We start from the raw sequence: 12994 nt of genomic DNA, 5'->3' as shown, positions 1-12994 counted from the left end.
GGTGGAATGTGGCTGAATATTTCATAATCCTCCCTTCCCTCCCTACTTTTGCACATTCAGTGGGGAATGAGGATGATCTTGACCAGGGTCTGATGGGGCAGAGCTCCTGCTGGGCAAGTCAGGGGCTGGTCCCTCCCTTCCTTAGGTCCCTTTGTCTTCTGTTTGGCAGGACCTGGCGAGTTGGAGCTAATCAATTGGTGTGCCCCCTCCTGCACTTATTTATACTCTCCTGGGGCTTTCAAATGCCTCTTGCACCTGTTAGCTGTTCTCTTTCCCTCCTCTTAATTAGAGCATAGTAGCTATGATTTTTAGGATGCTGCAGGCCTTACCAATCACTTTTTTGGTACCAGGAAATAATTTTTCTCCTTGGGCCTCATTGAGGTTCAATGGGCTTTTTTCTTTTTTTTGGAGCTGGGTGAAATTTTTTCGATGAGTAGTAAATTAGCCAGAAAATACATATTTTGAGGCAACAAAACTGTAAAAGCAATTTCAAAAAAAGTTGAAAGTTAATTTTGAAACCAAATGTTTCAACTTTTGGTTTTGAAATGGTGTTTTGTTTAGAAATTGAGCTAATTTAAAATACAAAAACAAAAGAGAAAAAAAAAACATCCCAAGATGGAGCAAAAAAAAGGGGTGGAGGGGAATTGTTTGGGGTTAAACAAAACATGTAGTTGGACCCAGAATAACGCTTTTTGGTTTTCAGGGTCGTTTTTGATTCTGCCCCTGAAATTGAGCCAAGGCTTTCGAATATGTATAGCCATCCCCAATTCCTTTCTATGGTGATACTGCAGATGTACTGGTGTCCCCTGACACTGCTGTCTGTAGCATCGTGATTTAGGCATACCTTAAATAAATTCACAAGCATGTTTTGTAAGAAGATTTTTTTTTCAGTGTCATAATATCTTCATTATGGTCAGACCCATCTAGCCAGAGACTGTTGCAGGCATTTACGTCAAATACCTGTGATACGTTAGCATTTTTGACATCTGCTTGCTACAGTAGAATTATATCAAAGCTAAAGCTAGATCTAATTGTCCATACAAGATATAGATGCTGCCATTTGGTCTTTTAATTGTAAAGGTTTATTTTTAATACATAAATGTAAAATTATTCCTAGCAAAATGATAAGGCATTTTGAGTTCTTCCTTTAAAATTTTCTGACACATTACAGTGTAAAGTATTTTTAATGTTTTTCTCAAATGGATTTTAAACTGATGTATTTCTAGTCCCGTATTTTTTATTTTGTGTTTCTAAGCTTGAATCTAATCATCCCATTGCATTTGTGCTCTACAACTGAAAGGATGAACTTTTACTTAATAGATTACACATTAAATGAGTGATGAACATCTGAGAGAGTAGCATTTTAGTACAAATATTTAAAACTGAGCACAGTGGATCATCTATTTTCAAACTCTCATTTGGCTGCATCTTTTCAGAAATCTAGAAAACCATGAGGAAGAATGCACTAGGTGATAAATATACCAAGCCTCTTTCAATGCCATCAGTGTTTTGTAACTTTTGGAATGAGTGGAATTATTTACTATAACTTTTCCTTCTTAACTGCTGGTTTTAGTAAAAACATATTGGCTGCATTAATTTTGTTTTAGCTAAACTATCTGTTCCTTTGACTGTATATACACTAGGGGTTTCAGTTCATGTAGTCTTACCTGGTGTTAACAATCAAATTTAAAAAAGGCCCATGTAGAAAACTACACTTTGCTTCTCTAAAGTCAGAAATGTAATAGGGAGTGACAGAGGAGGGAATTAAATCAGATGGGATACACTCTCCAGGGGAAACAAACATCCATTTAGAAATCTTGGAGAATATCCTCTTTATTTTCTAAATTATTTTTTCTTTACTTTACAGGGTAATCAGGAAGCTACAGCACCTCCTGACACAATGGCGCAGCCTTATGCATCAGCTCAGTTCGCTCCACCACAGAATGGGATCCCGGCAGAATACACAGCCCCACACCCCCATCCAGCTCCAGACTACACAGGCCAGACCACAGTTCCAGAGCACACGTTAAACATGTACCCTCCTGCTCAGACACACACTGAACAGAGTGCAGCTGACACAAATGCACAAACTGTCTCCGGCACAGCCACAGTAAGTTCAGGTTTCTTATATTTTTGAAGATGTATATCTCAAGTTATAAAAACGTGTATTGATAAAGCTCTTTCTTATGTTGCATCTAATGGTTCTAAACTTGAATTTTATTTATGGTTATTCAAAACAATATAGGGTCCAAAATAGGTTCAGTCTTTTTTCTTTGAACTTTGAGGGTATTATACTTCCACTTGTGGTGCCTCTCATCAAGCCAGCCGGTGGAGTAGTATCTGGTGGCACTTGTTTTCAAAATTCTGTTCCTTTTTGAATATCCAAACATGCAAAATTATATATGAAGAACAAATATTTAAATGGTTTTATAAGATTTAACCTGTTTAGAGCTGGGCACAACATTCATTTGAAGGAAAACAGTGAATTTGTTTTACTGATATTCCTGAACCCTTCTTATTCACTTTTCGCAAAGGTTTATTTGAATACAACTTTATTCTCAAGAATATTCGGAAAAGGGATAGTGTTGCAAATACTCATGCAAATATGTATTTTCATGTGAATATTCATCATGAGTATCTGCAACAAAAGTGCTTGTGCAGCCATCTTGAAAGCTTTTTGTGGGTTTGGAAATCATCAGACAATGGAACAGAAACAACACCATGTGGCTTAGCCACCCAGTGCGTGCAAACAGCAAATTACAAATCGTGACTACTCTAAGTAATAGTATGCAAATAAATGTTAGGCTTAGATGTTAACATAAATGAAAATTGGCGTCTATTTGTGGAACTATTAAGAACTGAAAAAGGGAATCCATTTTTCAAATTTCTGTCTTTCTTGACAACTTTTTTTAAAACTAATATATAAGTGTGTTAAGGGATCTAAGTCAAGGAGTGACCAATATTTGATGCTGAGCTCCCACCCTCTGAAAATCAGACACTTTAAAGGTGTCTCCCAAGGCAAACAACCAAAAACTGAGACTCTCAAAATCATTATTCACTTTTGAAAATACTGGCTGAAATCTAAAGATTGGTTTATTAAGGTCCTGGTTTGAGGGCTATCCCTTGAATCTGAAATAGAAGGCTTGGGTTTTTTCCACCGTATTTTTTTGTGAAGGGCGCAGTTCCTTTAAATATTTCTGCCTCAAACCATGTTATCCTTTCATAATAGCTGATGCTGCTACACTTCCCCTGGTTGTAGGAAGATGAGAAAATGTCTCGTTCAGAAATTAAAACAAATGCTTCTCTGTGTATCATCCAGCAGCATCCAGAGATGCTCTAAAAATGTGCCACTGATGCCCTTCCTGTATGCCTCCAAGCATTACACAGAGACACCAATCAATGGGTTGTTCTGAGGGTATTTAAGCACCTTACCATGTTACTTCTACCATTACCTAAATATTAGTGAGAATGAAAAATAATACCATTTAGAATGAGTATGCACAGTGTATAATACGTTCTATATACTATGTACAGGAACAGAGGACTTGCCATAACACAGCAGACTACTGATCTACCTAGTTCACTGCTGTATTCTTTCTGACATTCACCAATATTAGATGCTTCTCCGGAAGATACAAAATACAGTGTCATGGACAATTATGAAAACCTACTCATATGAGAACTTTCTTCCCAATCTCCTCAATAAGAAGCCACCTTGTGGCCCAGAGTATTAGAAGCTATATCCTTTCCAAACACAAAAGTTTTTGTCCTATTTATTATAACTGTGGATGTTCTCATTAATGTCTAGTTCTTTTGGGAATCATACTAAACCTCTGGACTCAAAGGTATTGTGATACTTAATTCCAGTTTTAGGGTTTGTTTAATAAATGTTTCCTGTTACAGTTTTAAATTAATGAAATTGAAAGCTAACAAAACGTCTGCTTGTTCTTATATTATGGGAAAAATTAACTAGGAACATGTTATCTACTTTCTCTATTCCATTCATTAATTTATATACCTCTGTAATGTGACCTTTTTATTCACTTCTTCACGAAGCTGTTCATATATGAGTATAATGTCTTCTGTTATTTCGATCCCATTCATTAAATAGCATTCCATTTTGTTTGCTGTTTTGATCACTACTACACGTTGGGCTGATCACAGTGACACCCAGCTCAATCCCTTCATGTTTGTTTCTTTGGAATTCCTGGATTTATACCATTCAGTCCTAGGATGAAATCCTGGCTGTACTGAAGTCCCTGGAAAACTTCCTATTGACATTAGTGGGGCCAAGATTTCACCTCTGGTGACCTGTGGCTTTTTAAGTGTGTTTGACTGCCTCATTTATTATCACCTCAGTCTGACAATCTCATTGTTTTTGGTAGGAAAGAGCACAGAACTGGAGTAGGTATTTCCTCAACATCCTCTGTGGAAAAGAGTGATGAAAAGAAATCATTTAGTTTGTCTTCAGTGGCCTTATATTCCTCAATTACTCCCTTGAATCTGGTGTTCCAGCAGATGCAGTTGTTCCTTTGCAAGTTTCCTCCTTCTGATACAATAATAGAAATGTTATTCCTTTTTATGCCTTCGGCTATCTGCTTTTCCTAGTTCTCTTAGTCCTGCAAATGTCCAGGTTCCACTTCATTGAGTGTAAATATTTTAATTTCCTTGCTTTTGACTTAATCTTTTTGAAGAGCTACCTCTTTTTTTCTGAAATCCCCATCTAAAATGTAGTGTAACAGTGAATGTTGTTGGCACAATACCTCCATAGAGAAAGATTAACTTAATTATATTGTAATCATTGTTACTTTTTAAGGGTGGCAAATCTGGCCCTATTTAATACTTAATACAAATGCTATTTAATGTGAATTGTCTTGTTGCACTTACATCGGATCTTAGAAATTAGAGATGGAAAAAAATTATTTGGAAATGTAGGCCGTCCCATATCCAAGCTGGCTTGTTGCCTACACTATCTTTTTAGTGTAATTTGGATTTCATTTAGAAACCTGTAAAAATAATATCATCCAACAATTTGTAGACAAAGTCAAAACTGTAATCAATTGACAACATATGGCATTTTATATTTGATATAGTACAAATAGAGATTTACAAGAAGTGAATTCTCTAAGGCTCTCCACTATTCAACTGAGCCTCAACGTTACTTAATTGATTAAAAATCTCCAACAAATTTCCAGTCAAATCTTTTTTTCAAATTTGTTATGGGTATCAGCTTCTATAAACTGTTATGATCTACCTTATAAATTGTTAGCACTTTATGGCTTTCCATTGTATTTGTGAACACAGTATAAACATCATGCAAAAAGATACAAGCAGATGGAACGTTGCACCCAGGCAGAACCCCAGTGATTTCAGTGGGGTTTGTGAGGGCTTTAGGATCCACCTGTATGCATCACTTTGTGGATTGGTGTCTAACAGTACATGTTGTTTTTAATCAGAAAATGTAACATTACAAATTAATACAACGTCAGCATTGTAACTCAAAGTGATGTTCACGTCTGAAGGAAAAGATGCCTTAGCTACCAGCAAAATATTGGGGTAGTGAATTTCCGGACTTTCTAAATTCCAGGAGTAATCTGGTTGGTCCACTGGAGCTTTTGGTTGGTAGCTTTCAGATATTTTTAGGTAGCTCTCAGATGTTCAGTTGTGTAATGTGCAATCTGACATGAGACCTGTTTGAAAAATTGACGAGGCTGGCTATTCACAAAGGAGTCCTAGCTGGATAAAAATGAGAGGTTTAGTAAAACAGCGATTGGAGAGAAGCCAGTATTTGAAATGATGGTAATAATTCTAATCCGTATGCACAACTGTGTATTTAAGGCTGTGGATCTGACTGTAAATTTAAGAAGTATGTTAGTGTAATGAAAAATGACTATTACAACTGAAAACAATGTTAATAAAATATCAGAAAGATTCCGTGGGGATTTTTGAAACTGCTGAAAAGAAATGCCTTCTATCACCCCTGCAAGAAGTGATCCATACCAAACTTAAAAACATTCTCTCTAAATTAGTCGTCCTGATGGCTTTCTCAGTGCATCAAACCTTCTCTCTTTTTGTCTACCAGAGTCTCAACCTTTGGGGCTGGGGCTGACTTCACTTTGTGTCTTGTACAGCCCCAAGTATAATAATGTTAATATTGTTAGTATTTGATGTAGGACAGTGAAATTTATTTTGGGTCATTTTATCAGAAAATTGGGTAAAATCCTGTCCCCACTCCCATGGCAACACTCCCATTGACTTAAATGGGCCAGGATTTCACCCATCAACTTTACTCCAGATTTGAAATTTCCATATATGTGATTCTAAGCACTAGTGCAACAGTAAGTTTAAAGGCTTGGTCCATTAATGAATAAACTCTAGGGGCCTTATTTAATGTTGCCCTGCACCTTGTGGAGTCATTTACACCAGTTGTAAAGTGAGTATAAAATGCTACCAAGCCAGAATGGTGTAAGTGACTACATAAGGTGCAGGATATCAGTGACTCCTGCCTTAGGAGATATGTAACATTTCCTGTATCGTTTAGATTCAGACAAATACTACACTTTTTATTTATTTTTTCTTTTATAAAAATAGTCTTTTTTGCCATGAGTTTTACGTTAATGGATCCTTTCCTCCTCTCCCCCTGCTCCTGCATTTTTTAGTCCCTAAATATTGTGCCCCACCTCCTTATACTCTTCCCTCTTAGAGTTTCAGTCAAAGAACGCAGATGGTAATGCACTGGTGATTTTCCTTCACTGGTTGCTCCTGACTTTCTAGCAGACTCCTAAACTAGTTTTGGCAGCCTTGAAATTGTCCTTGTTGATGAGTTGATCAGACCTGCCATGTCAGACAGGGATGCTGTTTTCCTTAAACATAGTTTTTAATTCTGAGCAGTTTATGTATTTTTTTTCTGGTTGCCAGTAAGGCTTAGCACAGTGGAAATCCCTCTTGGTTCTCATCTCAGATTCCTTGTTAGCAAAGAAATAATAATTTCCTGAGCACAAGAAAATTAGCAAATTTTTCAGAGACACATTCCTAAGCAGGGGCCAGTCAGGTCTTCCTGGCTTCTTGCTTGAATTTCCACTTTGTAATTCAGAAGTTTTAACTCATTTCAGGGAGCCTAATCTTGCAGTGATCATTCATGCAAATGGGCCTTACTTACTGAGCATAGTCCCACTGGCTTCAGTTGGCATACTCATGGGACTATGGGTCACAGGATTGGGCCAAAAAGTATATTTTCCCATATGATGGGGTGTATACACCCTACGCTGTAGCCACCAGGAAGAGGTTAATAAATGGGTTATTTACCTGACTAGCTGTGACTAACAGACCGATTAACCACAGTTGGGATAAAAGGCTGCAGCTCAATTAGAGGAAGACAGCTACCAGAGTGTATATCTACATTTCAGTTCGGAGCAAGCCTCCCAGGCCAGGTCAGCTACAGCTCATGTACGCATGTTAAAAAGAGTTGTGTGGATGTTGCAATGCTGGTGGAGGCTCGGGTTAGCCACCCAATCCATATTTTTTGTTTTGTTTTGTTTATATGGGCAAACAAATTCTATTCTTGGAGAGGTGGATCACACTCTATGAGTCATATTTGTTGGGCCAAAGTGCTCGTGGGTCCATTTGCATGGCTTGGATTGACTTTGGTGGGAGTCATCTAAGGGCATAATCTGGATCTAATTCTGCCTGTGTGATACAGTGGACACTAGTAAAATCATTTACTGCTTAAATGTGTTATGTTTACTGGAGTTCCGCAATATTTCTCATTCTAAATATCGGGAATGTCTCAGTAGAAATATATACCATAGCAAGGTAAGCGTTGTGACGCTGCACTCCTGATGTTTTATGGAAATGTGCTTATGAGTCTGAATATAATGTGATTGGAATATGCTTTATGCAAAAGGTCTCTTGTAAGGTATCATTACAAAGCATATAATCTTCTGAGTGTGTTCATCCTATCTGTATGCATGTATCATTCTTGTATCTGAAGCTAGAAATATAAAGCATAACTCTGAGGGCCAACTGTAATTATGCAAAGTGTGGGCAATTGATGGTGGTTTAGAATCTCAATAGCTCCCATTGACTAGGACAACTGGTTGTAAATAGTCTGTTTACTTGCAAACCTTCCTGGGGGTGCATGCAGGCCAGCCCTGGAAGAATGGAGCCTGGGGTCTCACAGGACGTGACCATGTCACCTGATACTGGAATCCATCTTAAACCTGGTGCTTTTTCATTTAGAAGGAGGGGTGGGGACCCAGAAAGACAAAAGATTCCCCCTTGTGCCAAAGTGAGCTGAGTAAAACAGATTTATTTGGGGCTTGGATCCCATTGGGAACTGGGTGTCTGGGTTCTGGAGATAGGTGACCTGCTGAGCAGTTTTTGGTTAAAGTCTGCAGCTTTGGGGGCATGGACCAGACCTGAGTCTGAGTTTCAGCAGGCTAGCGTGTCTGGTTCAACAAGGCAGGGTTTTGGAGTCCCAGGCTGGAAGGAAAACAGGCTCAGAGGTAATTTCAGCACGTCAGGTGATAGTCCCAAGGGGGTCTATGTGACCAAACCTGTCACAGAGGCATAGTCTAACAGGATCTGTGCACAACTGATTGCTTTGAGACACTGGTAGTGATTTTAAGTGAATTTTAAGGGTCATGGCTGGAGAACAGATAAAGTGGTTATTGGTTTGTTATTTTCTGTTTGTTTGTTTGTTTGTTTTGGGTGCGGAAAATAAACACAAGAAAGCAGGAAAATGACTACCAGTGAGGCAGTTACAAAACTAGAGCTGGCCAGATTGGAAGCGGAAGAGAAGGCAAAGGACCGCGAGTTTCAAATGTGGCAGGCAGAAATGAGGCTCAAAGAAGCAGCTGCGGCCAGGGAAACCATGGAGGCAGAAGCAGCCAGACAAAGGGCTGCATACCAGCAAGCCCTGGACTTAAAAGATAAAGAAATTGAGGCCCAGATTGCGACCCAGAAGCATGAACTGGTTGTAATGGAGTGGAAGAGACAAAACCCTTCAGCAGCTGGCTCCACTTCCCCAAAAATCCACAAACAGGAATGGTTATGCTTGCAATATGATGAATCCAGTGATATTGCTGAATATTTCATCACCTTTGAGAAACTGTGCACTCTCCATGCGAATCCTGAGGATCAAAAAATGATCACTTTGGTTGCAAAATTGACTGGGAGAGCTCTGGATATATTGAATAAGATGCCTATTGCTGATGCGTCAAACTATGGTAAATTTAAGGAACTGGTTTTGAAACAGTTCCAGATTACACCTGAAACCTACAAGGTAAAATTTAGGAGTCTTAAGAGGGGATTAAGTAATGTGGCCTATGTAAATGAAATGAGAGATTTGTTAGACAAGTGGGTGAGGGGAAAAAACGCATTACGAGCCTTGAAGGAATGTGTGATTTGGTTACTCAGGAACAGTTCCTGAATATGTGCAGTGATGGTGTAAAACAGTATTTGTGGGACAAAAAGGTGGCTGCAGTGGGTGAATTAGCTGGATTTGCAGACTCTTATGAGCAATCTCAAGCTGCAATTAAACATAAACCACTGGCCGAGGGGTGCAGGGTTGGGGGAAAGCAGAATCACCGTTTTACCCCTGGATAAAAGGAGGCTGGGCGTTCACCTTCCCATTCCCCTGTTACTCGTCCCCAGTCTCCTGTACAAGCGGAGGAGCCCAGAAGGTGGTGCTACCATTGTAAGTCCACTGAGCACCTGAGGAATAAATGGCCTTGGCTGAGTGGAAACAGGCACCAGGTAACACCTGAAGCTCCTGCATCTCAGAGCACAGGGTTTAGCCCAGGCTACTACTACTTACCACACAGGTTTCAGAGTAGCAGCCGTGTTAGTCTGGATCCGCAAAAAGAAAAGGAGGACTTGTGGCACCTTAGAGACGAACAAATTTATTTGAGCATAAGCTTTCGTGAGCTACAGATTTATATACATAGAGAACATGAAACAATGGGTGTTACCATACACACTGTAACGAGAGTCATCACTTAAGGTGAGTTATTACCAGCGGGAGAGCGGGGTGGAGGGGACCTTTTGTAGTGATAATCAAGGTGGGCCATTTCCAGCAGTTGACAAGAATGTCTGAGGAACGGTGGGGGGTGGAATAAAAATGGGGAAATAGTTTTACTTTGTGTAATGACCCATCCACTCCCAGTCTCTATTCAAGCCTAAGTTAATTGTATCCAGTTTGCAAATTAATTCCAATTCAGCAGTCTCTCATTGGAGTCTGTTTTGGAAGTTTTTTTTTTTTTTTGAAGAATTGCAACTTTTAGGTCCGTAATCGAGTGACCAAAGAGATGGAAGTGTTCTCCAACTGCCCCCCAACCTGAAGCAAATACTCACCAGCAACCACACCCCACACAACAGAACCACTAACCCAGGAACCTATCCTTGAAACAAAGCGCTTTGCCAACAGTGTCCACATATCTATTCAGGGGACACCATCATAGGGCCTAATCACATCAGCCACACTATCAGAGGCTCGTTCACCTGCACATCTACCAATGTGATATATGCCATCGTGTGCCAGCAATGCCCCTCTGCCATGTACATTGGTCAAACTGGACAGTCTCTACGTAAAAGAATAAATGGACACAAATCAGATGTCAAGAATTATAACATTCAAAACCCAGTTGGAGAACACTTCAATCTCTTTGGTCACTCGATTACAGACCTAAAAGTTGCAATTCTTCAACAAAAAAACTTCCAAAACAGACTCCAACGAGAGACTGCTGAATTGGAATTAATTTGCAAACTGGATACAATTAACTTAGGCTTGAATAGAGACTGGGAGTGGATGGGTCATTACACAAAGTAAAACTATTTCCCCATGTTTATTCCACCTCCCACTGTTCCTCTGTCGTTCTTGTCAACTGCTGGAAATGGCCCACCTTGATTATCACTGCAAAAGGTTCCCCCCCTTGCAGATAACAGCTCACCTTAAGTGATCACTCTTGTTACAGTGTGTATGGTAACACCCATTGTTTCATGTTCTCTGTGTATATAAATCTCCCCACTGAATGCATCCGATGAAGTGAGCTGTAGCTCACGGAAGCTTATGCTCAAATAAATTTGTTAGTCTCTAAGGTGCCACAAGTACTCCTTTTCTTTTCACACAGGATTTGTAAAGGTTGCTTCTACACAACCAAGCAGTGAGCATATGCATGCTGTTAAGTTTAATGGCAAAGTGCTCCAAGGTTGGAGGGATACTGGTGCAGAGACTTCTGTGGTCAGAATGGACCTGATCAATGGGAAGGATTTGTTACTAGGAAAAATGGCAGAGTTAGAATTGGTGGGAGGTTACAAAGTCCTTACACCTTTAGCTAAGGTACACATAGAAATTGGTGATTTGCAGGCTGAACTAACTGTTGTAGCGGTGGCACACAATTTTGCACCATTCCTACTGGGGAATGGGGTTTTTTTTGTTTTTTTTTTGATGTGGCAGAATCTGTCCCAGGGTTTGTTAGCAGAAGAAGGAATCTTGTGCTGAAAACCCCAGAGGGGAGGGTGAAGTCACATGTGCTGCTGGGGAAATAGGAAACTGTCTCTCTCATTCCTTGTTACCAGTGGAAAATGGGCCGTTGGGGGCAGGGATGGTCATAACCAGTTCTTGTAGCCCCAGGGCTCAAGGCAAGTCCCTGTGGGAAGGGCTGGATATAGCCAGCTCCTGTCCTGTGATCATCTCCCTGGGGGAGGGGGATGGTCCACCTTGTAACAGGGAGGCCTTCCCAGCTGCTGACTGCCAGGAAGTTGTAGTTCAATGGGGGACAGGCCTGACCCTAGGGTGCACAGATACATGTATCCCAGAGATGGAAGTTGGGGTCCTGATGACTGCTGCCGTGGGAACAGACCTCAAGGGCTCTGTAGCTGGAAGCAAGCCCAGCCTGAGTGAAAGGGGGGATTTTGTTGGCCAGTGAAGGGTCTGTCATAGCTGGTAGCTGTGAGCCCACAGCTGGATCAGGGTCACCTTCCCTTTTGTGGGACACAGGAGTGTCTGCCTCAGAGGGGAGCCCAGAGAAGGAAGTCCAGATGGAAGGTATGGGGGAACTGGAGGGTCTGCCCACCTTTTGTAGGAAGGTTTTTCCCCAGACGGAGGGGGAAGGATCTTCATCTGAAATGCCAGACCCCTCACCTAGGAATCAGGTTTTAAGGGAAGACTGAGGGTCAAATCTCCTGGAGGGGAGAGTCCACCCAACTGACCTTTTGGGAACAGAGAGTGGGGTGACCAAAGGGATCTTACCAATCCAAAGCACTCCATTAAAAGATATTGTTCCTGCTATGCTTGTAAGAGATAAAACTGTCTCTTCAAGGCAGGAGGAAGAAAAAACTTTGTATTTGGGAAATTTCACAAGCAGGTGGGGTCCAACACAAAGAGATGCCAGAGGAAGGGGCCAAGGGCAGGCATGGTTGCAGTGCACCCTTTCCTTGCCAAAACCTCAAACACATGCCTGAATTGAGAGCCTTCTCCAAAGAGGCAGGAGAATCTGTGTCTGAGCAGTTTTTGGTTAAAGTCTGCAGCTTTGGGGGCGTGGACCAGACCTGGGTCTGTGTTGCAGCAGGCTCGCTTGTCTGGCTCAGCAAGGCAGGGTTCTGGAGTCCCAAGCTGGCAGGGAAAATGGGCTCAGAATTCAGTCACGTCAGGTGCCTGTCCCAAGGGGGTCTGTGTGACTGAACCCGTCACAAGCGTGAAGATTTTTTTTTTTTAGTGTGTGTGTGTGTGAGAGAGAGAGAGAGAAACACACTGCTGCAAAATTAATTTGATTCTGCATTAATGAAACCAAGGTGTCATTCTGCAACCATTTTACCTTGGGCTGTGATCTCATCAGATTTCACAAGCTAAGCAGCATTTGATCAGATCTGTACTTGGATAGGAGACCTCTATGGAAAATGCAGGTGCTTCAGGAAGCAGTGTTGGTGATTCAGTGCATGGCACTTTCCCCTCTGCATCAGTTCTCAGAATCAATACTCAGCATGGTATTAGGGG

The 12994-nt window shown here is 40.8% G+C and overlaps 1 protein-coding gene across 43 annotated transcripts in view; it reads left to right on the top strand.

Annotated features, from left to right (window-relative positions):
- RBFOX1 (RNA binding fox-1 homolog 1) overlaps positions 1-12994 on the top strand; it is a 2443894-nt gene that overhangs the window by 2234715 nt on the left and 196185 nt on the right. For all 43 annotated transcript variants that reach the window (XM_048868136.2, XM_048868129.2, XM_048868132.2 and 40 more), the window contains one exon: positions 1868-2110. In XM_048868136.2, coding sequence (XP_048724093.2) covers positions 1868-2110 — 243 coding nt within the window. The remainder of the gene's footprint in view (positions 1-1867; positions 2111-12994) is intronic.

The sequence above is a fragment of the Caretta caretta genome, chromosome 10, assembly GCF_965140235.1.
Source record: "Caretta caretta isolate rCarCar2 chromosome 10, rCarCar1.hap1, whole genome shotgun sequence".
Taxonomy (NCBI): domain Eukaryota; kingdom Metazoa; phylum Chordata; order Testudines; family Cheloniidae; genus Caretta; species Caretta caretta.
Note: the sequence above shows the minus strand (reverse complement) of the source record. Positions and strands in the feature narration are given on the sequence as shown.